The 27,749-nt window shown below is 47.2% G+C and overlaps 2 protein-coding genes across 4 annotated transcripts in view; both read right to left on the bottom strand.

Moving 5' to 3' along the window:
- Positions 1-1,811: 1,811 nt before the first annotated feature.
- On the bottom strand, positions 1,812-20,011 carry GPR83 (G protein-coupled receptor 83). The gene is given in 5 exon segments (XM_048492522.1): positions 1,812-2,057; positions 2,060-2,601; positions 3,981-4,114; positions 10,139-10,264; positions 19,363-20,011. Coding segments are annotated over 5 exon segments (1,257 nt in total). The 5' UTR covers positions 19,744-20,011; the 3' UTR covers positions 1,812-1,983.
- A 2,348-nt stretch (positions 20,012-22,359) lies between these two features.
- MRE11 (MRE11 homolog, double strand break repair nuclease) overlaps positions 22,360-27,749 on the bottom strand; it is a 38,568-nt gene continuing 33,178 nt past the window's right edge. For all 3 annotated transcript variants that reach the window (XM_048494225.1, XM_048494224.1, XM_048494226.1), the window contains 2 exons: positions 27,344-27,419; positions 22,360-25,329 (listed from right to left, as the gene is read on the bottom strand). In XM_048494225.1, coding sequence (XP_048350182.1) covers positions 25,276-25,329; positions 27,344-27,419 — 130 coding nt within the window. In that variant the 3' untranslated portion in view covers positions 22,360-25,275. The remainder of the gene's footprint in view (positions 25,330-27,343; positions 27,420-27,749) is intronic.

The following is a 27,749-nucleotide window of genomic DNA, read 5'->3' on the forward strand; positions in this document are numbered from 1 at the left end:
TTGCCTGCATCTGTGGCTGGCATCTTCAGAGGTGTATCACAGAGAGAAGTCTGTTACACACTGAGAGAACAGACTTCTCACAGTGATATACACCTCTGAGGATGCCAGCCACAGATGCAGGCGAAACGTTGGGAACAAGATCTACCAGACCACACAGCCCGGAAAACCCACCACAACCAGTTGAATCCAGCCACTAAAGCCTTCGACGATAGGATTTTCGTTCGTAAATTTTGGAGGACATTGATTCATAGGGTCACCATGAGTCAGAAGCAACTTGACAGCATTTAACACACATTAACATTTGCGCTCAGTTGCATCACACTGATAAGACACAATGTTCTGCTTCCCAGGTGGTTATTTAGGTGCCCTGCACCCGGCCAAAGCAGAATGTAAGACTCACTGACTCATTTAACAGTTCAACACTTAAAGCTTTAATTGTAACAACGTTGACAGATCCTGACTCCTCCCAGGTCTAACTAAATAAAGGTTTCTCTGTTGCAGAAACTTTCTGGAGGCTGGAACTTATTGTAAATACTGTGAGCCCATAATATCTTTGACTGTCTAACTTAAATACTGTGTGCTATTACAGTGGTGGCGAACCTTTGGCACTCCAGATGTTATGGACTACAATTCCCATCAGCCCCTGCCAGCACAGCCAATTGGTCATGCTGGAAGGGGCTGATGGGAATTGTAGTCCATAACATCTGGAGTGCCAAAGGTTCGCCACCAGGGGCCTATAACATCTTTGACTGTCTAACTTGTTGCTGTCACCCAGCTTCCGTTGGCACCTAACTGCCAAAACCAGACGGGTTGCTGGGTAATAACTGCCGTAGAACACCAGCCCTAGGGCTTCTTAAAGGGACAGAACTAAATTAGGTTCCCTCCCACTGAATACTATACAAAACATAGCTAAACCTATACTAACTGTGGGGAAACTATATCTAAAAGGGGAAATAAACAAAGGCTCTGTGGGGGGCATGACACACAAAGACAAGCAAAGCTTATCCTACAACCCACCATGGGAGGACAACTACCATGTTTCCCCTAAAATAAGACCTACCCCGAAAATAAGCCCTATCATGATTTTTTAGGGTTTTTTTGAGGAGGCTTAAAATATAAGCCCTACTCCAAAAATAAGCCCTACCAGTAGTTACAGATCAGGATGGTGTGATCCAGCAGGATGCTCCCTGCCAATGAGGATGCAGCTTGTATCACACCTGAGAGGGAAGCAACTGGGCTGCTGAGAGCCTGCCTTGATGACTTGTGAAGGTACCGTATTTCCCCTAAAATAAGCCCTACTCCGAAAATAAGCCCTAATGCAACTTTTGGTGTAAAAATTAATATAAGGGCGATTCCGCACATGAGTAAAATAGGTTCGACCCAGTTCCCTGAGAAGGGTACTAACCTAGGTCGAAGCCATTGTTGTTCCCCACTGCAACCAGCTTGATCCCAGCTCGGAGGGCGGAATCATCCTGTGCCTCTTCGCCACTCCGTTCCGATTGGCTATTGTTCTACAACCATGTTCCGTCTATCCCCACACACATTATTAAAAAAACTGCCACAGGAATGGAGGGACGAAGGTGGCGTTTTTTGATTGGCCAGCTGTACGCATGCCCGAAACACTCAGCTGTGATTGGCTGAATGGGGGACTCCTGGCACCAGAGATTCTGCACTTTACTGGAATCGAGCTGAGTTCGAGCGTGGTTCCCTGAAAAAGTAGTAGTTCCCAACTGGAGTCAGAAATTTGACCGTTACATGGGGCAAAGCTGGTACAAAACCACGTCGATCCCAGTGGCTGTGCGGAGCACTTAGGTCGAACGCAGCTCGAACTTAGGTTGATAACGCAAGTGCGGAATCGACCTAAGTGTCTTATTTTCGGGGAAACATGGTACTCTGGGAAATCATTCTCTCTCTTCTTCTCTAGGCTCACACACAATCCTAACTGCTAAGGGCCACCTACCATTGCTTACTTTGCTACAGCGTTCAACCCATAGCAACTATAGGTTCAACAGATGCCAAGGCAGTTTTCCCCAATTGGAACTGGGATGCCGATAGGCTGCGGGTGACCCCTTGGAGTTGCTATTGTCTGGCCAGGCCATTCTGTAGGACAGAGCTGTAGAAGGAGGCGGCCCTTGGCCCTTGAAGCCCGGGATCTTCTGACACACCTTGAGGCAGCTCTTGAGCTCCGCCCTGAAATTCTCATTGAACCAGCAGTAAATGAAAGGATTGTAGCAGGTGCTGCTCATGGCAAGCCAATGGAAAGCGAAATAGAGCCCGTTGTTGCTGCGGATAACTTGGCTGGAGAGAAGGACGACGTAGCAGTTCAAGGGGAACCAGCAGACGGCAAAGATGACCACCACCAATATCAGCATCTTAATGGTTGCCTTCTTCTTCCGCTGAAGGGCGAAGTATTGCTCGACGGTCACGTCCCCGACGGCATTGCGGAACCAGAGCCTCTTAGCAACGCTCACATAGGTGACCGAGATAATAACAAGGGGCAGAATATAGAGAAGGACAAAAGTTGCCAAGTCCAGGTACTTCCAGAATAGGTTGGCTGGTTCAGGGAAATCAGGGAGGCACAAACATCGGGTGACTTCTTTGCTACAGTGAGGGACAAGACCGAACATGGTGAATTTGGAGATTCGGTTATCACGATAAAAGAGCCACATGCAGACATCACTGTACGCTATTGAAATCGCACTTTATTTCTCTGTGTGCTCTTGAAAGTTAGTTTAAAATGTAAAGTTATTTTCTAAATTATATACACACAATATGGAAGTTTGTCCAACAATTATTTGTAACTGAGTATGTCCCCTGAGCAGAGTTTGGAGCCAGGCATAAATCTCCTGAATGTAACTAAATAATCAAAAAGCTTGTGAAGGATTATGCCCGTACAGAGGATCTGAAGATGCCAGCCACAGACGCAGGCAAAACTAGAACACGGCCATACAGCCCGGAAACCACACAGCACCCCAGTGATTCTGGCCGTGAAAGCCTTTGACAATAAATATAAAATTGCTTGACGAGCTGGAGAAGAAAAACCTCTTCCTGAAAACTGGGGAAATTCTAATATACTTTTCTCTCTTATTGGGTCCATCACATACCTGTAAAAAAATAAGCAATTCCCTCAATTGAGCTGTAGGCCCTCCTTCTCCTGTTGTAGGCCAGATCAACTGAGGAGGGTGGGACTCTTGCAGTTGTTAATATGTAAGCAAATTTACCAACTGCACATGCTCATTGAGCATTTATTTCTTGGGTCCTAAGATCCAACTGAAGCATAAATACTAACATGGCATGGGTTTTACCTCTTCGACATTTTTTCCCTGTTCAAGATGTTAACTGCCTTTTACTGTTTGTTGTTGTTTTCTTGCTGTAATGCTGTGCTGAAGTAAAGTTGCTTTTTCCTCAGAAATATAACTGTTTGTCCCTCTCTAATAAACGGAGCCAAGCATTAGCTGATCTACCATTGTGGGGAAGGGGAGGGAGAGGCAGTGAAGGACAACGCTGTTAAAAAAAATTTAAGTTTTAAGGTAAAACCACGCTGGTACCTGGAAACTTCCTGCTACTATTACAATTGAGCTCCAGATGACCAAGATCAGTTCCCCTGCAGCAGAGGCATAGCAAGGGGGGAAAGCGCCTAGTGCATCGTCCCCCCCCTGTAACGCCCCCGCCACACCCCCACAGGGGCAAGTGCCCCTTGGAGCTACACCTCTGCCCTGCAGAAAATGGATTTTAAAGGATGGATTATAAAGCATTATACTCTGCTGAGGTCCCCCCCCAACCCCACCATTCTGTGACTCACCCCCCAAATTTCCAGATGTTTCCCAGCCCAGAGTTGGCAACCCTAGATATAGGGGAAGAAGCTTCTTAATTCTTCATTCCATTTTATTTTTGTTAAATTCCCACCCCTGCTCTGCTTTTACCAATTCGCTGGTGCAAAGAGTTGTGCATCTTTGCCAAAAGGAAGCCCTCACCCTTACCTGTATTCAAATGTGAATAACTTCTGGTAGATCGCGTGTGGGAGGGAGAAGCAGGTGGCCAGGATCCAGATGACGCCAATAGAAATGAGGCCTTTGGTGGCAGAGATCCGAGGTTGAAGGGGGTGCATGACCACCTACAGGCAAGCCATGTAACACAATGACTAGAGAAGTCACAATTCACTTTTTATTTTAACTTCACCCCCACAAGAGTGAGTGCAGAATTTTGTTTTATTAAAAAAGCAGCTACCAACCTCTTGTGCCATGGAGTTAAAGAAAGAAAGAAAGAAAGAAAGAAAGAAAGAAAGAAAGAAAGAAAGAAAGAAAGAAAGAAAGAAAGAAAGAAAGAAAGAAAGAAAGAAAGAAAGAAAGAAAGAAAGAAAGAAAGAGGCAGGCAGGAAGGCAGGAAGGCAGGAAGGAAGGCAGGCAGGCAGGCAGGCAGGCAGGCAGGAAGGAAGGCAGGCAGGCAGGCAGGCAGGCAGGCAGGCAGGCAGGCAGGCAGGAAGGAAGGAAGGAAGGAAGGAAGGAAGGAAGGAAGGAAGGAAGGAAGGAAGGAAGGAAGGAAGGAAGGAAGGAAGGAAGGAAGGAAGGAAGGAAGGAAGGAAGGAAGGAAGAGTTGTTTAGCTTTGCATAAGCGTTGCAAATGTTGGAGCTTATTGTTTCAGGTGTGGCTTTGTGGTTGTATCGGGTGAGAGTTCTCCTGGAGACCTTCATCATGTTGCAAACCCGTTCTATCAAGCTTCCCTTGAGTCTTCTGTGAGCCAGCCAACTTCGGTGCAAAGAAGAATTCTGACTTGGCAGCCATCAGTAGACTGTAAATAGCTAGACTTTGAAAATGCAACCTGAACAGGACCTTTGAATTCGTAATCGCGAAATAAGTTGATGTTGCTTCGGCGCGCTAATTGTAAAGAAAAGTAAACCATTTTGTTGTTTCTAAAAAATTGGTTCTTTTGCAACTCCTTCCCAAGCACTCGGCCCCACAGAACCCAACGCAGCTGAGGTTACATGTGCTCAAAGTTAAACCTGCATCGACCCATCTTGTTGACCTTCACAACACACATAGGACAGGTCATTTTGAACTATCAGAGGTATCAAGGTAATCTGCCCACTCAAGAAGGGCCTTACCTTAAATAGAGATGGAACGCACATTATGTAGAAACATTAAGAAAAAAAAATATATTTACTGCATGTACCCACCAATGACAATGGCTCGCAAAGGAGTACAGACTAAATGATAGGACTTTACCAGTTGGTTGTGGGTTTTCTGGTAGGGAAATAGTAGTCTGGTGGATCTTGTTCCAGGACCAGATGTTTAAAGCTGGCATCTTCAGAGGTGTATCACAGAGAAGTTCTGTTACATTAATTCTGAGAGAACACCCTCTCACAGTGATATACACCTCTCGAGGATGACGTTCACAGGATGGAGGCTTAAAGTGTCTGGGAACAAGATCGCACACCACACAGCCCTGGAAACCCAATTACCGCAACCCAGCGCCAGTCCAGCCCACGCCTTCGGCACCATGGTGGATTCTTCGTCACCAGAATTTTGGAGTATTTATCCATAGTGCCAAACTATTAGTCAGAAGTAACTTTTGCTACTTGGCACATTAACATATCATGCCAGCCGTCACACTGATGGGCACAAAATGTCCGCACTTCCCAGGTAAGGCTTGAAGTGCCTGCAACCCGCCAAAGCAGAATGTAACATCCACCATCTTATTTAAATGTCTGGGAAGCCCCAACACCTGAAGCCACCAGCACCGCCGTTGACAGATCCTAATTCCTCCCCAGGTGTAACTAACAAAGGCTCTTCAAGCGCAGAAACCTCTGAGGCTGGAACTTTCATTGTAAAATACTCGCAAGTTCATAGCAGTCTTTGCCACCGCCCACCCCAAATACTGTGTTGATGAGGGTGCTAGGCACCATCGATTCAGGATTTACCAGCCCCGGCCCGCACAGCCAATTGGTCACGCTGGAAGGGCTGATGGGAACAGCCCATAACATCTTAGAGTGCCAAAGGTTCGCCACCACCAGGGGCCTATAACATCTTTGACTGTCTAACTTGCTGCCAAAGCCACCCAGCTCTCCGTTGGCACCTAACTGCCGCCAAAACCAGACGGGTTGCTGGGTGGCTAACTGCCGTGAGAATACCAGCCTTAGGGCTTTAAAGGGCGTGAACTAAATTAGGTTCCTCTCCCAATTGAATACTCTATACAAAACAGAAGCTAAACCTATAAATTAACTGTGGGGAAACTATATCTGTGGGGAAGAAACAAAGGCTCTGTGGGGTAAGATATTACAGCAGAGACAAGCAAAGCTTTATCCTATAACCCTGTTCATGGGAGTGACAACTACCATGTTTCCCCTAAAATAAGACCTTCCACCTCGGCCTCTATCATGCGATTTTTAGGGTTTTTTTCGAGGAGGCTTAAAAATGGAGTGCCCCACTCCAAAATATAAGTCTACCTTAGTAGTTATATAGATCAGGATGGTGGATCCAGCAGGATGCTCCCTGCCAATGAGGATGCAGCTTGTATCACACCTGAGAGGGAAGCAACTGGGCTGCTGGAGAGCCTGCCTTGATGACTCAGGAAGGTACCCCATTTCCCCTAAAATAAGCCCTACCCGTAAAAATAAGCCCTAATGCAACTTTTGGTGTAAAATTAATATAAGGGCTATTCCAAGACATGAGTAAAATAGGTTCGGACCCAGTTCCCCTGAGAAGGGTACTCGCTAACTCTAGGGTCGGCTTTCATTGTTGTTCCCCACTGCAACCAGCCATCCCAGCCTCGGAGTATTGAATCACGCCTCTTCAGCCACCAGCTCCCATTGGCTATTGTTCTACAACCATGTTCCGGCCTATCCTCACATATCATTACTAAATTAAAAACCGCCGCCAGGAAATGGAGGGACGGCGGTGGCGCTTTTTTGATTGGCCAGCTGTAACGATGCCCGGCAAACACTCAGCTGTGATTGGCTATTGAATGGGGGACTCCTGGGCACCAGAGATTCTGCACTTTACTGGAATCTGGCCGAGTTCTCTACGCTGGTTCCCTGAAAAGTAGTAGTTCCCAACTGAGTCAGGAAATTTGAACCGCTACATGGGGCAAAGTTTTTTTCGGTACAAAACCACGCCGATCCTAAAGTGGCTAAAGCGGAGCACTTAGGTCGAATCAAGAGCTCCGAACTTAGGTTGATACCCGCAGCGCGAATCTAATCTAAAGCAGTCTTATTTTCGGGAAACATGGTACTCTGGGAAATCATTCTCTTCTTCTCTAGGCTCACAACATCAATCCTAACTGCTAAGGGCCACTCTACCATTGCTTACTTTTGCTACAGCCGCTCAACCCACAGCAACCAGAAGTTCAGCCGTATGCCACGGCAAGTTTTCTCCTAATTGGAACTGGGATGCCGATAGGGCCGTGGTGACCCCTTTGAGTTGCTATTGTCCGGCTTTCAGGCTATCTGTAGGACAGAGCTGTAGAAGGAGGCGTCTGGCCCCTTGAAGCCCGGATCTTCTGACAACACCTTGAGGCAGCCTCTTGAGCTCCGGCCCCTGAAATTCTCATTGAACCAGCAGTAAATGAAAGGATTTGTAGCAGGTGCTGCTCATGGCGAAAGCCACGAAAGCCGCAAATAGAGTCCGCGTTGTTGCTGCGATAACTTGGTTGAGAGAAGGATCGATCGAAAGAAGTCTGGCAGGGGAAATCCAGCAGACGGCAAAGATGACCACCACCAATATCAGCATCTTAATGGTTGCCTTCTTCCTCCGCTTGAAGGGCGAAGTATTGCTCGACGGTCACGCCCCCGACGGCATTAAGCGGAACCAGAGCTCTTTCTTAGCAACGCCACATAGGTGACCGGTGATAATAAACAAGTGGGCAGAATATAGAGAAGGGACAAAAGCTGCCTGGTCCAGGTATCACCTTCCAGAATAGGCTACTGGTTCAGGGAAATCAGGGAGGCACAAACATCGGGTGCGACTTCTTTGGCTACAGTGAGGGACAAGACCTAACATGGTGAATTTGGAGATTCTGGTTATCAATGCATAAAAGAGCCACATGCAGACATCACTGCACGCCATTGAAATCGCGACTCTTTATTTCTGTGTGCTCTTTGAAAGTTAGTTTAAAATGTAAAAGTGCTATTTTCTAAATTATATACAATAATAATATGGAAGTTTATTGTCCAACAATTATTTGTAACTGAGTATGTCCCCTCTGAGCAGAGCTTGGAGCCAGGCATAAATCTCTCCTGAATGTAACTAAATAATCAAAAAAAGTTTCTGTGTTGATTATGCCCGCACAGAGGATCTTGAAGATGCCAGCCACAGACGAAGTAAAACTAGAACACGCCATACAGCCCGAAACCACACAGCACCCCAGTGATTCTGGCCTGGAAAAGCCTTTCTTTGACAATAAATATAAAATTGCTTGACGAAGCTGGAGAAGAAAACCTCTTCCTGAAAAACTGGGGAAATTTTAATATACTTTTTTCTCTTATTAGTCCATCACATACCTGTAAAAAAAATAAGCAATTCCTCAATTCGAGCTGTAGGCCCTCCTTCTCCTGTTGTAGGCCAGATCAATTGAGGTGATAGGACCTTTGCAGTTGTTAAGATGTAAGCAAATTTACTAACTGCACATGCCCATTGAGCATTTATTTCTGGGTCCTAAGATCCAACTGAAGCATACAAATACTAACATGGCATGGGTTTTACCTCTTCGGACATTTTTTTCCCTGTTCAAGATGTTAACTGCCTTTACCGTTTGTTGTTGTTTTCTTTATTGTAATGCTGTTGGCGGAAAAGTGCTGCTTTTTCCTCAGAAATATGTAACTGTTTGTCCCTCTCTAATAAACGGAGCCAAGCATTAAATGATTCAAACACATTGTGGGGAAGGGGAGGAGAGGCAGTTAAGGACAACGCTGTTAAAAAAAATTTAAGTTTTAAGGTAAAACCACGCTGGTACCTGGAAACTTCCTGCTACTTCATTAGCAAATTGAGCTCCAGATGATCAAGATCAAAGCCCCTGCAGCAGAGGCATAGCAAGGGGGAAAGCTACCAGTGCAACGTCCCCCCCCCTGTAACGCTTCCCTCGGCCATTCACCACAGGGCAAGTCTCCTTTTGAGCTGCTGACCCCTGCCCTGCAGAAAATGGATTTTAAAGGATGGATTATAAAGCATTATACTCTGCTGAGGTCCCCCCCCAACCCCACCATTTATCTCTGTGACTCCACCCCAAATTTCCAGATGTTTCCCAGCCCAGAGTTGGCAACCCCTAGATATAGGGGAAGAAGCTTCTTAATTCTTCATTCCATTTTATTTTTTGTTAAATTCCCACCCTGCTCTGCTTTTTTACCACTGGGCTGGTGCAAAGAGTTGTGCATCTTTGCTTAAAGGAAGCCCTCACCTTACCTGTATTCAAATGTGGACAACTTCCCTGGTGTAGATTCGCGGTGGGAGGGAGCAGAAGCAGGTGGCTGGTGGGATCCAGATGATCTGTTTCGAAATGAGGCCTTTGGTGGCAGAGATCCGGTGGCTGAAGGGTGCATGACCACCTACAGGCAAGCCATGTAACACACAATGACTAGAGTAGGTCACACCACTTTTTTTATTTTAACTTCACCCCCACAAGAGTGAGCGCAGAATTTTGTTTTATTAAAAAAGCAGCTACCAACCCTCTCTTGTGCCATGGAGTTGGGAAGAAAGTTGTTACAGCAGCAGCAGCAGAAAGAAAGAAAGAAAGAAAGAAAGAAAGAAAGAAAGAAAGAAAGAAAGAAAGAAAGAAAGAAAGAAAGAAAGAAAGAAAGAAAGGCAGGCAGGCAGGCAGGAAGGAAGGAAGGAAGCAGGCAGGCAGGCAGGCAGGCAGGCAGGAAGGAAGGAAGGCAGGCAGGCAGGCAGGCAGGCAGGCAGGCAGGCAGGCAGGCAGGAAGGAAGGAAGGAAGGAAGGAAGGAAGGAAGGAAGGAAGGAAGGAAGGAAGGAAGGAAGGAAGGAAGGAAGGAAGGAAGGAAGGAAGGAAGGAAGGAAGGAAGGAAGGAAGGAAGGAAGGTAAGTACGGTACTGCCTTTTTTTCTCACAGAAGAAAACCTGTTTAGGAAAGATGCTTTTAAGAGAAAGTCAAATCCACTTGTTGTCACCCAGTGTGAAAGAGGATCTCACCTGATGCCTGTCCACCGCGATGGCTGTCAGGGTGAAGGCCGACACGTGGAGGGAGCAGTACTGGGCAAAGCGGCTGATGTGGCACATCGCCTTCCCAAACATCCACGTATTGTTTATGAAACGAGCCTGAGAAAAATTCAGTCCTGGTTTAGCTGTTTACAGTCACCATAAAGTTCTCATTTGACCCTGCTGAGCTCCTGGTGTCTCCTCCACTTCCAAATACAAGCAGATGTTTACCCTTAAATATACATGTCACAAAGGGCAGCATAAAATTTTCTCCTGCTCTGTTTCACCTGTTCTTCTTTGAAGTTCACGCCAGTTACTAGGAGGAGGAAGGAAACCATGCAAGGAATCAAACTGGTTGGGGTTCACTTTCACACGTAGATCGTACCTTTGTTTAGGGACAACGAAAATACGGTTTGAGTTGCGTTTGACTTTCTGATTTCATAAATGCCTCATCCCTAGATCAACAATATGCTTCCCCACAACTAATTCATTGAAAATAAATCCCGCTTTTTAATGAAAGACTCGAGGTAGCTCACTACATGCTGAAAGGCAAAACTACACAAAAACAAATGCAACCAATTGCAGTGCATGTCTCACATGCATGAACACACTGAAAATTATTAGCAGCTCTTCCACCATACAAGAAATCAAGTATGGTCTAGTGGTTAGAGTGCTAGACTATGATCTGGGAGACCTGGGTTCAAATCCCTGCTGTTTTCTGGAAGTTTGCTAGGGGACTTTGGACCAGTCACACTCTTGCCTTACCTACCTCATAGGTGTAAGGAATTCCATAGAAGCAGAAATAAAAGGCTCTTTGGTGAAAAAGACCGTTTATTCAGACATCTTAGAAAGCTCAAGTACACGCAGTGGCAGGAATGACACTTCCCGCCAGAAGCACAGGTTATAACTCTATCCATCCCATCCCCCTCCCGGCTTCCCATGGGAACGGAGACCTCATCTCCCGCGCAGAGATAAGGTCTCCGCCGATGAAGCTGGCCCATCGCCCGGGCTGTGGAATGTACTCAAGGCCAGGCGGCTGCCCTTCCCATCAACACCATTGAATCCTTTACACTCTGCCTCCCTTAAAGAAGACCCCTCCCCCCCAGGTTTGTGCGGAAAGGCGCGGTGGAAAGCAGAAATAAGGGTGGGGGCGCCAATTTTTTCGGGATAAACCCATTGATTATACCCAGAGGGAATATCCCACCCAAGAGACTAAATATTGCAAGCTGCCATGCGATTAAAGCGAGAGTCCAGGATGGCGCCAATTCCGTAATGCTTGTGGCCATCAATAATAGTCGCGGGGTCTCTCCGCCGGCTCGTACAGGCATCGGAAACGGGAGCCTCCTTTGAGTAAACTGGAATGGAAGACAGGATGAATGTTACTAAGAGAGTTAGGCAAATCCAATCGGGCAGTGACATCATTAATCACTTTAGTAATCTGAAAAGGTCCCACGTACCTGCAGGCTTCCAGTTTGGAAAAATTTATGCACGCCTCTGGAGATTTTTGGTAGACAAATACACCTGCCTACACGCAGAGGGAAATCCGAAAAGCTTATCCGCTTGCAGCTTTTGGGAGTCCTTTAGCCTGTTGTAAGGCAGCAGCTCTGGACCGCATTTCCACCCCTCGGCTAGGGATGAAATCCATTGTTGAAACTCTGGAGGATCCAACGTTGTCGCTGGTAGTTGCGGCAACGGGCGGGAAGCGATGCGACCAGACACAATTTCAAAGGGGTTTTTTTTTGTACTGCTGGTGAACCGCATTGTTATAGGCGCACTCCGCAAACGGAACGAGCTCGCACCAATTGTCTTGGTGGTAGCTGGTGTAACAACGTGAAATACTGCTCTAGGGTTCTGCCTGCTCTCTCCGACTCACCGTCACTTTGAACGTGGTAGGGGGCGGCGACCGCCGGGGCGGCCCCTAACAACCCTAAAAAAAGCCTTCCAGAACTTTGAAATGAATTGGGGGCCAAAGGGTCGAGGACCACCTTAACGGGGGCGGAGTGTAGACGGTAAACATGTTGAATGAACAGCCGCGCTAACTTAGGAGCCGAGGGGATGGAAGCACATGGGAATGTACCGGGGCTTGTTTAGAAAATAAGTCCACCACCACCCATAAGACCGTGTTGCCATGACTTTCCGGTAAATCTGTAATAAAATCCATGGAGATGACTTCCCAGGGGCGGGAGGCCACCGGGAGAGGTTTTCCCTAACAGCCCATGGGGCTTTCCCGGAATGTTTTTGGCTTCTGCACAAAACAGAGCAACCTTTAATATAATGCCTTCATCGTCCTTACATTGCGCATTTCACCAGAACTGACGGGCGGCCAAATGCAGAGTTTTCAGAAAGCCAAAATGTCCAGCCGAAGCGGGCATCGTGGCAGTATTTCAAGAACCTGCTTGCGGAGGGGGGGAGGCACGTACCAACATTCCCCCCTCCGCCAAACTCCATTCTCCAAACGCAATTGGGAGTCACCTTCCTCCGCCGGAGGTTTCGCGGCAGCCCCGGCCTCGAAATTCCCCGCAGGAAAGCGAGAGACGAGACTGGGAATGGGCGGTGAAGGAGGAGTGGACGCCTGAGATCGGGTGACAGCCAGCCCCAACTGGGAGGGGGAGAGAACAGTGCGCGGAATGTCCTGCAGGCAGCTCCACCCTCCTCCCCGGGTAGGCGCTGAGCTGCGTCAGCTAGCGTTTATTGGTCTTCCCGGGGAAAAAATGGACTGTGAAAGAGAAACGGTGAAAGAAATCGGTCTAACGGAGTTGCTTCAAGGACATCTTGAGGGGGGTGGAGAGAGCGGCCAAGTTCTTGTGATCCGACCAAACCTGAAAGGGGTGTTTAGCCCCCTCCAGCCAGTGGCGCCAAGCGGAGAGTGCTACTTTGATGGCCGCGAAATCTCTTTATCCCCCCCCCACAGTCCAGTTGAGTTCAGCACCGGAGAATTTCTTGGATAAATAAGCACACGGAACCAGCCTATCATCTTTATTTCTCTGCAACAGGGCTGCCCTGCTTTGTCCGAGGCATCCACGTGAACCACAAAGGGGAGATCTACCAGGGTGCTTTAGGATAGCCCGTGGTAAAAAAGCCGCATTTTAAAAGTTGAAAGGTTAAGTTCGCTGACATTCCTCAGACCAGGAAAGGGGGGCCCCGGGCTTTACGGTCAGTGGATCTTTACCCTTAGTGCTGCAGAGAGGTCTGTGAGAGGGAGAGTCAGTTCAGCTTAATTGGGGTATAAAGCCATGATAGAAATTCTTTTTGGGCAAAACCTGCGAAAAGATTGGAGCTCTTTTCGGTTGGTGGTGGTAGGCAGCCATTGAAGGACAGCGCATCAAATCTTAGCAGGATCCATTTTTAAGCCCCTTTGTATGCGAGATCCTCGTAGCCCAAATAGTCAATAGAGGTCTGGTGGAAACAGCATTTGAGAGAGAGTTTGGCAAAGAGAGAGTTGTTGAGCAAACGCTTCAATACTTCCCGAACCAATGCTGCATGTCCCTCCATGGTTCGTCAATAGACCAAAACGTCCTCTAAGTACACGACTGCTCCCTTGTACAATAACTCGTGAAGAACTTTGCTGATAAGGGCCATAAAAGCTCCGGGGGCCCCACTTAACCCTAATGGCATTATTAAGCATTCAAATTGTCCAAACTTTGTAAGCAAACGCAGTCAAGTGTCTATAGCCCTCAGCAATTCTGACTCTGTAGTAAGCTTCTCTCAAGTCCAACTTAGCAAGATGCTCCCTTCGCCCAACGCGCCTAAAAGGTCCTTTTGATTAGAGGCAAAGGGTATTTATTGGACAGGGAGACTGCATTGAGACCCCGGTAATCTGTGCAGAGCCGTAAAGACCCATCTTTTTTTTTTTAGAAACAAAACAGGAGGAGGATGTGTGTGTTTAGTAGCTCACTGCATGAACCCGCGAGCGAGGTTCTTATCTAAGAAGGCACGGGTTCTCTTCTCTTCATTGGGACTCATGCGGTAGATTCTACCTTTGGGCAAAGCCATACCGGCTGTATAACGATTTTGCAGTCAGTGTCTCTATGGGGTAAGTAACTGATCGCATTCTTGCTCCTGAAAAACTCTGGCTAAATCTTTGGTACTCTGGTGGGATGCCGCTAGAATCGGGAGCAATCGCTGATGAAGCCAGGGGGGGGGGGGTGTCAGGAGAAGTTGAGTTTTCCCCCCCAATTCATGTGTTCACCGCAGGGAGGGTCAGTGAATTCTAAGATCCTTTCTTTCCAAATGAATTTTGGTTCATGTAACAATAACCATGGCATGCCCAGAACTATTGAGTGTTTGGCCACTACCACCAAAATAAAACTAATTTTCTCCCAATGGTCGGCGCATATTACGAGTGGTGAACCGGTTGTGTTTTGAACTGGGCCGGTCCTTACGTTCTCGAGAGTGGCTGCCGTCCATTTGCCGTTGAATGGTATGGAGCTTTAGCCAGGGAATTTTAAGTCCAGACCTAGCTCCTCTGCCACCCAAATGGGGCCGCATTAAGCAATGGGAGCAGCCAAGAATCCACAAGGGCTGAGGCTATAATGCAGAGTATGCTTTAGCGGGGAGTTGGCCAGAAACGGCTTGGACAGTAATGGGAGCGCTGCCTTCACTCACCGCGTCAGAGTCGAACTCCCCATGTCCATGGGGGCTGAAGAAAGGCAAACAGCTGCTTTCCCCTCCTTCTGGAGTCGCCGTGGCGATGATTGCTTTAGATGGAATTTTACGATGGCGGCCCCGATTCGGCGATGGTGGCTTGGCAGATGGGAATTAGCAGCCAGTACTGGCTTTTGCGGTTGTTTTTTGTTTCTTCGGACAGTTGGCGGCTAAATGACCTGGCCCTCCGCAATAAAGACACAATCCCAGACGGCGACGGCACTCAGCGGTGGTCTCGGTAGAGGCGGCTGGGGCTGGAGCTTTGGTAGGCGCGGTGGCAGGTTTTGGGCGTGGGCAATAGCCTCCGGCACGCAGCGTATTCCAAGCGGAGATCGCTCACCTGGGATCCCAACTGGATCCAATCAGCAATGAGTGCGAGGAACCCACTAAAAAAAATTAAAAACACCCGCTTTCACGCAGCTTCGCCGTCCAACAGCATCCGGAGAAGTATTAAGCATTTCCGCCATGCGTTCAGGCCACTCAGGAGGGAAGCCACGAGCAGCCGCCCGCCGCGAAATTCCACGGGCAAATTCTGCAAACGAAGCGGTTGCCCTGCTGAATAGATTTTGATGAATTAGCGTGGATAGCTTCATTTTCGGGCGCCCGGATCTTGGAAGCGCAGCTCTTAAAGGCTTGGAGGAATGCGGGCACCCGTGCGAGAGTCTTCATCTTGTAGGTGGTCCAAAAGGGTCATGAAACCAGCGTCGGCTGCCGCCCCATCCAGGACCCCTGAGCCGATGTCCACGTAGATTTTTTCGCGCTCAGACCGGGTATAGATCGTCATAGTCTTCCATGTGGGCATCGAAGGTTGTAAGATGAAGCGGGGAGTTTGGAAGCCGGTCCCATCCCGAAACGGGCAGACGTATCGAGGGGGCCTGTAGTAACCCTTTCCACGGCTCTTGGCGCCTGCAGCGGCGGATCGCAGGTTGAGCAGGTTAGGGCGTAAGGCAGCGGTTGCACAGGGGGGGCCGGAATGCGGGTGGCGGTATGTAATGCCGGTGCCGCTGGCGTTCCGGTGGGAGCTGGTCCTTGGAAGGTGGCAGGACCCAGCAGCGTTGCCCCTCAGTTCCCTCTCCAAGGCAGCCAGCTCTCTCTCCTTGCGGGTCAATGCATCCTGGTGCGCATGCAGAGCTGCTTTCTCTCGTTCCAATTTAGCCAGTTCGTCCCGTTGAACAGCTGCGAGTAAGTTCACTTTGCGTGCGCAAGGCCTGAACGCTGCCGCGTTGCCGCTGTAAATCCAGTCTGGAGTGTTCCAGGACCTTATCATGGACTGACCGATTCTGGCGCATATTGCCGCGTTGGAAGGCGCTATCTTTGTAGCACGGTCCAACTCGAGTTGGACTTCTTTGCGTTACTGGTTCCCGGTCCCCTCTGCAGGTTTTCCACGCTCTTGCTGCAGCTGTGCCCGTTCACTCCTCCGATGTAGCTGGCATGTTCCACGGGCCCATGCTTCTGGCAGGCATCTTCGCAGCGTCGGCCCACTTCCTCATCCCAGCTCTCTTCGATGGGAGAGGGGAACAGATCCGGCTGGGAGTGCAGGCTTTCTTCGGACTCTTCGTCGTCTGGAAGCGGGACATCCGGAGATACCGTAGCCACCGGTGGCTCCCCAGGGCATCTCAGATGCAGCCGCTGGCCCGGGATCAGGGGGGGTCCGGATCGGAAGACAGTACGGATACCCCTCCCAATCCCAGGTTTAGTCCCAGTGTCGCTTCGGATGGGCCCCAGTGCTGTGATACCCACAATGTGGTTCTTTGGGAGCATCACCAAAATACGAGTCCAGGAATGGATTCAATGGACTCCCTGGAGCTGCCGTGATGAAAGGTGGTCAGGCCCGTCTCGCTTCATGACAGGTTGCATCTGAGGTTTGTAGAATCCCATACTTAAAACGGGTAGATATCCGGATCCACAGGCTTTCGATCCATAGACAGCGCCCCAAACCACTCATGTAAGTCCCCATGGTCGTACCGTCACGTCCCTCATTCCAACGGGAGTAAAAAAGGAAGACTACCGTGCTTTGATAATAGGATCGGGAAGAAGAGGTCACCAGCGAGACCCGTTCTCCCGCCCGGTTCCTCCAGATCCAGAAGGGAAAGGTCGGAGCTCCTTCTTTGGGGAGCTACCGCACCTTCCCCAGAAACATCCAACCTCTCCATGCCGAGACACCAGAGGTCCACTGCACTAGGAATATAGATGAATTAGGATTCCTGCCACAATGTAAGGAATTCCATAGAAGCAGAAATAAAAGGCTCTTTGGTGAAAAAGACCGTTTATTCAGACATCTTAGAAAGCTCAAGTACACGCAGTGGCAGGAATGACACTTCCCGCCAGAAGCACAGGTTATAACTCTATCCATCCCATCCCCCTCCCGGCTTCCCATGGGAACGGAGACCTCATCTCCCGCGCAGAGATAAGGTCTCCGCCGATGAAGCTGGCCCATCGCCCGGGCTGTGGAATGTACTCAAGGTTAGGCGGCTGCCCTTCCCATCAACACCATTGAATCCTTTACACTAGGTTATTGAGGTAATAAAATGGAAGAAGAAGAAGAAGAAGAAGAGTTGGATTTATATCCCCCTTTCTCTCCTGTAAGGAGACTCAAAGGGGCTTAAACATCTCCTTTTCCTTCCCCCCTCATGACAAACACCCTGTGAGGCAGGTGGGGCTGAGAGAGCTCCAAAGAACTGTGACTAGGCCAAGATCACCCAGCTGGCATGTGTTGGAGTGCACAAGCTAATCTAGTTCACCAGATAAGCCTCCACAGCTCAAGTGGCAGAGCGGGGAATCAAACCCAGTCCTCCAGATTACGGTGTACCTGCTCTTAACCACTACACCACACTAGCTCTCAGAAGACAGAATGAGGAGAATGTAAGTCACTTCAGGTCCCCATTGGGGAGAATAGTGGGGTATAAATTAATAAGTGACATAATTCAAGACCCCCCCCCCTTGTTAAAGACAGTCATACAAGTATTCCTGAAAAGTTATAGAGAGGGTGCCTCCTCCTTCTGGCAAACTCAAAAAATCAATCCAAAAACAGAACAGATCTGAGATCCCATGGCATGGAGCACAAGTATGTGAGTCGGAACCCCCCAAGCAGGAACTGGCATGAAAAACATAATGGGCTGATAAGGAAATGGATCCTTTAGGACTGTGGGTCCCTGATAGTGAAGCACCCAACGCTGAACTCAGAATGCAATGATTTCAAATGGCTCTCTAAAAATAAAAGCTAGACCAACTCCCTGAAGTTTTCAAGTTGTCTTTAAGGTCAGCCCCATGTGCAAAGCATTACAGTAGTCCAATCTAATGCAAGGAAAATAATTAGTTGCAGTGCAGAAACCTGGTGCAGCGTCTTTGTTCTGACTGCAATTGATTTGTAAAAATGAGAAACTCCTGCTGAATTTCACTTTCTCAGGAGTTCCTCATTTGATCTAGTATAATTTTTTTATCCTGTACTTTCTCCAAGCAGCTAAGCACAACATACATGTGCCCCCCCCCCCCCAGTCCTAATCTCATAACAGCCCTGTGAGGTCGATTAGTCTTTAAGAGCGTAACTGGTCCATGGTCAGCGAGTGAGATTCATGACTGAGTCAAGGGACGTTTGAACCCAGGTGTACTTGACCCTTGTCTGACAAGCTAACTTCAAGACTGAAACCAGTTGAATCCGGCCGTGAAAGCCTTCTACAATACATTAACTACAAGACTGATCATTCTGCAAACATGAATCCAAACCAGCTTGATTCCCTACAGAGATCTTTACAACCATCTCATTCAGCCCTTGAGTAACTGACAAAAACTTCACGGACGCCTGCTAAACATACCTCATATACTGGTTGTGGTGGGTTTTCCAGGCTGTGTGGCCGTGGTCTGGTAGATCTTGTTCTGTTTTGCCTGCATCTGCGGCTGGCATCTTCAGAGGTGCATCACAGAGAGACAGTGTGTAACAGACTTCCCTCTGTGATACACCTCTGAAGATGCCAGCCGCAGATGCAGGCGAAACATTAGGGACAAGATCTACCAGACCACAGCCACACAGCCCGGAAAACCCACAACAACCAGTTGAATCCAGCCGTGAAAGCCTTCGACATACCTCATATACATAATCATGGCAAATTTTCTATAGTTCCATATGTCCCTCTTCATTTCAATACCAGTGGGTTACGCCCACTGTTTTTAGCACCCCTGCAATTAAAACGAAGAAGCCCAGCAATGAAGTGCAGCAATATATTCAAATGTAACTGGCTTATAATAGCATAAAAAGCTGGCGTCACAGGAATAAACAGTGAAGAGTTTAATGTACCTCTTTCTTGAAGGTATCAATATAAATATTCACTGAAGTAGCAACCTTTCAGTTGTCAGTTTCAATTTGTTATGAAGTACCGAATAGAACTACACATCACATTTAATTTAAGAAATTAAGTGTTGTCCTGTTTGTTAAAGGAAATCCCTGGGGAGAAAAAGAACTTTAGCACAGACACGGAAGTCATACTTATCGGTAGAGTCGAACAGAAGAGCCAGATATGAGCATGCGTTCCTTAAGTAATCTTAGAAGTCGGAGAAATGTAGTTCCTCGGTGTTCTTACCAAAGTGAATGGAGTATTGAGAAAGGTGATCATAAGGTCAGCTACGGCGAGGTTGGCAACGAACAGGCTCGTTGCAAAGTGCATCCTTTTGTTTTTGCTCACAACGTGACAGACCAAGACGTTGCCGAAGAGGGAGCAGATGATGATAAAGGAGTACGCCACAATGAGAAAGATCCTCACAACAATATTTTGGGATCCGGTCCCGTATTTTCTCCCATCCAAAAACCTCTGCCAATTGGCAAAGGTGTGATTTGTCCAAGGGAAAAAATGAGAGATATTAGGCATTTCGACCGATCTTCCAAAACTTCCATTGACAACTGTTGCTCTCTCAAGTGCGTTTGCCAAGCAAGGGAAGAAAAACCACACAAAATAAATACCCATTGCTGAGGGGGGAAAATTGCGCCCCTTTTCAAAGTCAGAAGTACTCTCCTCACACACCGAGCACTGCTTGCCAAGTTGACAAGCTACACAGTGCAATGTGCTCTGCTGAGGAGATTCAACGCTCAGGATTGTGAATAAAGTATAGAAACCTATCGCTAAAATACCACAACGGAGGATCGATGTATCTTTGTAGGTCTGTCGTACAATCAAGGCACATTTCACACAGCATGTCTGTGTATTGCTGATTGGTTCACAGAGATTTCTACTCGGTGTCATCTAAACTCAGCCCCCTCTGGTCTATTGTCTGCTCCTATATCCCCCCCCCCCCAGCATACACCAAGGAAAAAGAGAATCCATCAGTTACTCTCAGTTCCTTTTCACACTGCCAAACAGCGGCAGCTCTGTAGCTGGTCAGGATTTTAATGATGCTCAATACTCAACATGACAATCTAATAAAGACTCATGGGTTCAAGTGAGCTGCCGGCCAGTTCTGGCCTTGCATGGGAGCACTCAAGCCTTCAAAGTAGTTGAAAAGATATTAAATAGGGGAGTGGAGAACTACACAATTCCAGCTGCTTCCATCAGGATGTGAAATGGCTTGGCTTGTCAGTCACTATTCATGCTTTCCTAAGATAGTCAGTACTGAAGATTTCATGCTTTGTGGATCATTGACTGTAGGGTGACCCTGACCCTGTTTGGCAAAATCAACCGACTGCCATTTTGAGCATTTCTTTAATGTATATATCTTACGGATTTCAATGCATAAACTTACAAATATGTGCACTTAGGGGTGGGACAAACCTCAATAGAGTGTAGGGAAGAAGAGCTGAAGAAGAGTTTGGATTTATATCCCCCGTTTCTCTCCTGTAAGGAGACTCAAAGGGGCTTACAATCTCCTTGCCCTTCCCCCCTCACAACAAACACCCTGTGAGGTAGGTGGGGCTGAGAAAGCTCCAAGAAGCTGTGACTAGCCCAAGGTGACCCAGCTGGCATGTTTGGGAGTGTATAGGCTAATCTGAATTCCCCAGATAAGCCTCCACAGCTCAGGCAGCAGAGCTGGGAATCAAACCCGGTTCCTCCAGATTAGATACATGAGCTCTTAACCTCCTACGCCACTGCTAGATGTAAAGTTGAAGCTATCTTGAGCAGATCCTGCATACTTGGGCAAAAAAATTGGACAAAATGAAGACTGAGTATGCAGCAAACCTAATATGACCCAATGAACAAAAGCTGTGTCAACAATAAACAAGAGATTTCTTACATTATTATTGTATTGTTATTGTGTTGTCTTACGTTATTATTGTATTGTTGCAACAGGGCAATAAACTGTTTTCAACTGTGTGGGTTTCATTTATAATCTCGCCCTCTTTTGTCTTGCATGGTCTGCTTGACTGGGCAAGAAATAGGACAGAGCCTGCGTAAGTTTTACAGTAATGAGATGGTGGTGTCTGTTATACCAGTACGGGTTCTGTGTTTAAAGTGAGTGGCTTCTTTCACAATCTCGCCCCACATGCAAGGTGGTTAGCTTGCTACTCTCCCATTTGGAACTGCACATAAGACCATAAATCATAGAGTTGGAAGAGACCCCAAGGGCCATCAAGTCCAACCCCCTGCAATGCAGGAACACACAATCAAAGCACTCCGGACAGATGGCCCTCCAGCCTCTCTTTAAAAACCTCCAAAGAAGGAGACTCCACTACTCTCTGAGGCAGTGAATTCCACTGTCAAATAGCCCTGACAGTCAGGAAGTTCTTCCTAATGTTTAGGTGGAATCTCTTTTCCTGCACCTTGAATCTATTACTCCGCATCCTAGTCTCTGAGGCAGTAGATGAAAAACAATGATCCTCTGAAGATGCCAGCCACAGATGCAGGCGAAACGTCAGGAGAGAATGCTGCTAGAACACGGCCATACAGCCCGGAAACCACACAGCACCCCAGTGATTCCGGCTGTGAAAGCCTTCGACAATACAATGTTGCTCTTACCTGCAACTGTTCATCGAGCGGTCTTCTGTGCAGGCACATCCCGCCCTCCTTCCCCGCTGTGGGCTGTTATTTCACCACTTTTAACATTTACCTGTAGGGGTTCACTTACCTCTTAAGGGAACTTGTCTGTGGCGACATTTGGAGAATGGAAGGGATTGTTCTTCTTGCCTACGGCTCCAAGGGGAACTGAGCACCCTGTGGCTAAAGGAGTGTTTGAAGAAAAGCTCGATACTCTTCTCTGAGGCAGACATGTGCAATGCAGTCACATGTGAGACTGAACGTAAGACCACAAAGATGAAACCCGATTCTCCATATTAGAGTCGGCCGCTTTTAACCACTACACCGCACTGGCATCAGTTGAGCCAATGGCTAGAACAGGGCAGACCCCTGGGCTGGAACCCAAACACGTATACAACACATTCAGCGTGTCCAAGGAGGCTTCGGATGTATATTTCTTGAACCTCAAGGGTTCTGGGTCCTTGGAATGCCTCTTTTAAAACAGAGGTGAGTTTCAAATGTAGACACAGCAGCCCGCTGTAAAGTACCCTTCGATGTATCCTTGCTTAAACCTTTGCACCCAGGATCCACAAGTATGTTTTGTTAACCATAAAAAAAACAAAAACGTGAACAGAATACACTTGTAATTATTTTTATTCATTTACATAACCAGTGATCATTGCTGGGTTTTAACAAGCCGCAGATCCTCTATATAGGAAGAACATATACACAACTTGCATGCAACTTGCAACCCTGAAAGTTCACAAAGCGGTCTTTAGAGGAAAAGCACTTTTCAGATCACCCCTGGTCAATCGTAACGGTGATCCTCGAACACCTCTTTACTCCTAGGAAAAGATGAAAAAAATACTTTATGCTATTGAGGGGGAAGACTAAATAAAGCATGGCTAGAATGAAGTATTTTTGCCATCACAATCTCCACAATAAAGGCCAAACTTACAGCTTGGGCAAGAAAATACTTATTGCTTGTTTCGATATACACAGAAGCTGACTCCCATTTAGAAATTGTTGTTTTGTATTAGGTAACTTGGAATGCAATATTCCACATCCCTACGGCACGTAACCCAATAGTAATCAGCATCCAGTGGTGTAGCACCCAGGGGGCGGTGTCTTGCCCTGGGCACGCGCTGGTATGGGGGGCAGTGTTCTGGGGCGGGGTGGGGGCACAGGCCACACACGTGCCCTGGGAGCATTTCCCCCTCGCTATGGCTCTGCCAGCACCCATGTAGACATCTGACCCAACCAGTAGGCAAAGGGACAATAGGATAGGACACTTTCTCAGGGAGTGTGGGGTAGTCTCTCCCATCTGGAGAAATGAGCAATTAAAACTTTCAGCAATTAAACTTTTTGTGGCACCCTGGTTTTTACCCTGAACGTACTCAAAATGGCTGCACGCAGGATAATAGATCCTGACATCCATCTACACTCCAGCTGCTACGTTTAATAAGCACAAAAAGACCCAAACATGAGGCCAGAAAGTTATCAGGCTTCAGAAAACAAAAACAACCCGCACAAATCAAAAGAAGACAAGACACGTTATTTTAGAGGTAACAGCTACCATACGTTTCTCCTCACTGCAACACCATCAAGGACCCCTAATCTGTTTCCGTGATTAATCAGAACGAACTGCAATTCCTGAACAGAAATGTTAAACAGGTACATAGGAGAAAAAGCTACCAGCCTTTTACACACACACAGAACATTCCTGGCCTCCCACCCCCCCCACCCCCGGATAGTTGAAATACATACAAAAATACAACATGGACTTTTCCATATGAAAATATAACATATCGCTTTAAACTGGCCTGCTACAATGGATTGGAAATGTTGGAACTGATCTTCAGACATTCCCTTGTTCTACTGCTTTTCCCCAAGTTACTGAAACAACGAAAGCTATTTGGGACGGGGAACCGGGCGTGCAATTTGGCACCGGCACGCGCCCCTTTGGAGCGTGACGGGGGTGTTCTGGGGAAGTTCCGGGGCAGGGGCGGAGGATGCACCAGTGCAATGGGCACTTTCGCTCCTTGCTACGCCTCTGACCATCACTTAATTTTAAGCCAGGGTGTTGGCTTTGATGTGCCACCTTTTATGGTTAAGATGTAACTTACTGACATTTATTCTTGTGGTTTTAGCAGCTTTAATTTATTGTGGTTACACTGTTGTAAGCCGCCTGGAGCCCTGCTAGATAGGGAGAGGGTGGGATATAAATATAAACTAGATCAATACATGTGCATGCTATCTCTCAGTTCGCTGCTGTATCCGCAACCGGAAAACTTGTGCCCACTTCTGGTGACGGCAGCCACCCAACCCCTATCAGTTCAATAAAGACAGCCTACCTTTGGGATTTATAGGGAGACGTTTTTGTGCATCTGTAATCCTACAGCCATGCATATTGTCTGTGTAGCCCTTCATGCTAAGAAGTCTTATAAGGTCACAAACAAGCTTCAAGAGAAGAATCAAACATTCTATCCAGGCATTCTGCAGGCTTTTCTCACAGCAGGCAGCAAAAATTTTAAAAACAGATCCAGATTTAAGTTATACCAACATTGTTTTCCGAATAATTTTAAAGTCATACAAAAAAATCCCCTTCCCTGACTAAAATGTTTAAGGCCTGGACAGCAAGAACCAATGCCTGTTCACACAGCCTGGCATGGTTCAAATATAGAAAGCAAACCACAGTTTGCTGTTTCGTGGATGAACCTGAGTATGCTGAAGCTTATGTCCCCTCCTTCCCAAGGGCAGCCAAATAATGAGCTGGCTTCAGTTTTTTTTGCAACAAACAACAGTTTGCCGATTACATCCAAAATGACAGGCGACGATTACAAACAGTTTGAAGGCAAAGCATAAATAGTAGCCTGCTGCTTTGGATGTGCCAGCAAACTATGGCTTGTGATGAAAGGGAGGGATCTGCAAGGAGAAGGAGGAAGCGCAGCATGTGAGCCCAAAGATCCCGTGTGACACTTTCACATACTGCTTTGGATCCATCGAATCACGCCCATTAGGAGGGTGGATTTTCTTCTCCACTCCCCTCCCGCTGCGGTCCAAAATACCTCCCTGGAATGGTGCATTTTGGAGACTCCTTGGGAAAAGCATGAGGGAGAAATTGGAGGTTTGCAGTGTACAGGATCTAATATTATGGGCTGCCACTATTCTTGAACCATATCACATACACAGTTGTAATTTTATTCTCCCATAATATTGAGAGGAGGGAACTCCTTTAATGTTCCCGTGCAATAGAAAAGAAGACACTTGTCATCTCGGCAGATTTCCCTGTGTTTTTTTTTTAAAAAAGGTTCTACTATTGGAGACAGTCATTTCCACAGAGTATTCGCAAGCCCTTCAAATGATACTGCATAGAGAGGATCGGTAACAACTAATCTTCTATCAAGGAAGCAAACATTTCAAAGCAACATGAAACTAACAGTAAAATGGTTTGGAAAGAGCTGAATATTTCTTATGATTCCATTGGAAAACACAGGAACGATTTTTGCTTGCTTTCCCCCCCAACAATCTTCTGTGCAATCGTCTGTGAAGTTATCGTCTATTTCTTCGTGAAGTAGAAGTACACTTGAATGGGTCAAACTCATCCTGTGAATTAAGACAAGAGTTTGTTAAACCATCAGCAGAGTTAAGGAGCAGACTTGCAACAGTTCAGCATAAACATACAACAAAATAAAGCGGAAGACGGACTCCTCTCAAGAAATTACCAACAGAATAGATTATGAAGGTATCACCAGATTTCCACTGAAAGGCACTGCTATACCGTGTTTCCCCTAAAATAAGCCCTACCCCGAAAATAAGCCCTAATGCATTTTTGGTGCAAAAATTAATGTAAGACCCTGTCTTATTTTCGGGGAAACACGGTAAGAATCAACAAACAAACAGCAGAAAATGCAAACAAGAATGCACAAAATTTGCTGAAGAAGAAAATATTCACTTGCTCTCTTCTGGCCCCCAATTTCTCTCCCTTTTCCCACTTTCCCAGAGATCCTTTCTTTCTCCCTCTCCTCTTATGGCTTTATGTCCCTTTTCCTGTGCATTGAGAAGATCACTCCAACAGGCAAAGCTGAGAGTCTTCCTCCATCTTAAGAAACTGCCCACTGGGCAGGTATACTGTATGAACAAGAGGCGGCTTTTTTTGACTGCACAATCTATTTTTACTAGCAACTACTAAAAGCCAAAACAATTTCAGACGGAAGAGATTCAGTTGATAGGGCAGGCCCTTAAATGGTAGCCCCATGACATCGTTACACTGGGTTGAGCCAGGATCTTTGGCTGTCCTAGGCAAGGCAGAATTTGCCCCACCCCACTTATGTCTTAGCATGCAGTGAGGAGTCAGACACTGATATACCAAACAACACAAGAGCTATTCTGATTTCAATTTAAGCAATCTAGCCAATTCCATTGGCTTGGATCACGAGGAACATTTCCACAGGCCATCCGCTTTCCCCAAAAAATGGGATGCAGGCTGGCTTGAAGATCTCCCAGAATTATAACTGACCTCCAGAGAACTAAGATTGGATTCCCAGAATAAAATGGCTTCTTTGGAGGGTGAACTCTGTAGCATTATACCCTGCTGGGGTCCCTCCCTCCCCCCCCCCCAAATCTGATTCACCCGGGCTCCACCTCCAAATCTCCAGGAATTGTTGAACTCGGAGCTGGGCTTTTTCCCCCTACACAGGAGTAAGCATTAAAATCACATCCCAAGGGCAGAAACACGAGAACAAACCTAACAACTGATTTCATACAACGGGAGCCGAGACATACAACCCAAATACCCTCTCAGGAAACTCAAAGGAATTCCCAAGGAATTCCTAAGACCTGAGGTGACCACTAAAACAACTCTATAGAGGCCCTTGAGACAACCTTGGCCTCTAATGAAAGTGAGGTGGGCAGAAAGGACTTGTGGGGAATGGAAGGGATCCAGCCTTCCCTCCTGCATTGTTTTCCCAAGCTGAAATGGCTGTTGGGGGGGGGGGGGGGCACTGTTTGCCGCACTGTGAGACTCCACATGCACTGACTACAACACATGGAGCCTCACATCAGGGCAAACAGCAGCCCCAATTTGCTGTTTCGGTTCAGGAAAACGGTATGGGAGAGAAGCCCCTTTCCCCCCCAAAGAAGGCCCTAAAAGCAACTGGAACTGCTAATGGCCCCCCCTCCTCTCCCAGAAGAGGCCACGTGACTGCAAGCTGAAACGGCCACCTCCAACCCACCTTGTTTCCAGTGTGTCATCTAGTTTGACCCTATGAAGAGCAGAGAAGCAGAACAAAAGAATGCCTCCCTTTGTACTCTGAGGAGCTATGCGAGCCAGTTTTTTTTAAATCAGCTATTGTGATGCTCCTCCGAATCTACACTTCAACCCGGCCCTGAATAGCGAAGGGAGCCTGGAAGTGCCGAAAGAACAAAGCAGGCAGAATCACGCTTCTCGTTGCAGCCGAGTTCGCAGATCCTCTTCATGAACCTGCTATTCATTCTTTTGTGAAGAGGAGGCTGACAGAGCTAAGGAGCAAAAGGTGGCTGAAAAAAGCAAAGAAATCCACGGGGGGTTTTTTTGGCACATCCATTCAAGGAAGCAGAATGGCGGAGGATCTTTTTGTACCTCGTCGGACAGGGTCTCAACTCTCCTTGTGGCTTGGCTCTGAGAACTCCTGCTAGGGGCCGCCGAGCTGCATAATCTGGCCGTAACAAACAGAAGATGGTTTTAGCGAGATAGCTGGGTTGATCTGCAGCAGAAGAGTAAGATTTGGGTCCAGCAGCACCTTAAAGTCCAACAAGATTTCCAGGGTGTAAGTTTTTGAGAAACAACGTTATTTGATGAAGGGAGTTTTGGCTCTTGAAAGATTACGCCCTGGACAGGCTGTTGGTCTTTAAGTTGCTACTGGATATTAAGCAGGAGACAGCAGTGAGCATCCATAGAAGCACCGTAGGACAAATCAGTAACAGTAAGGCATTTAAAAAGTCATTAAAACAACAGGAAGGCATTTAAAAAGTCGGCCACTTTAGGT

Source organism: Sphaerodactylus townsendi, linkage group LG04 (assembly GCF_021028975.2).
Source record: "Sphaerodactylus townsendi isolate TG3544 linkage group LG04, MPM_Stown_v2.3, whole genome shotgun sequence".
Lineage (NCBI taxonomy): Eukaryota > Metazoa > Chordata > Lepidosauria > Squamata > Sphaerodactylidae > Sphaerodactylus > Sphaerodactylus townsendi.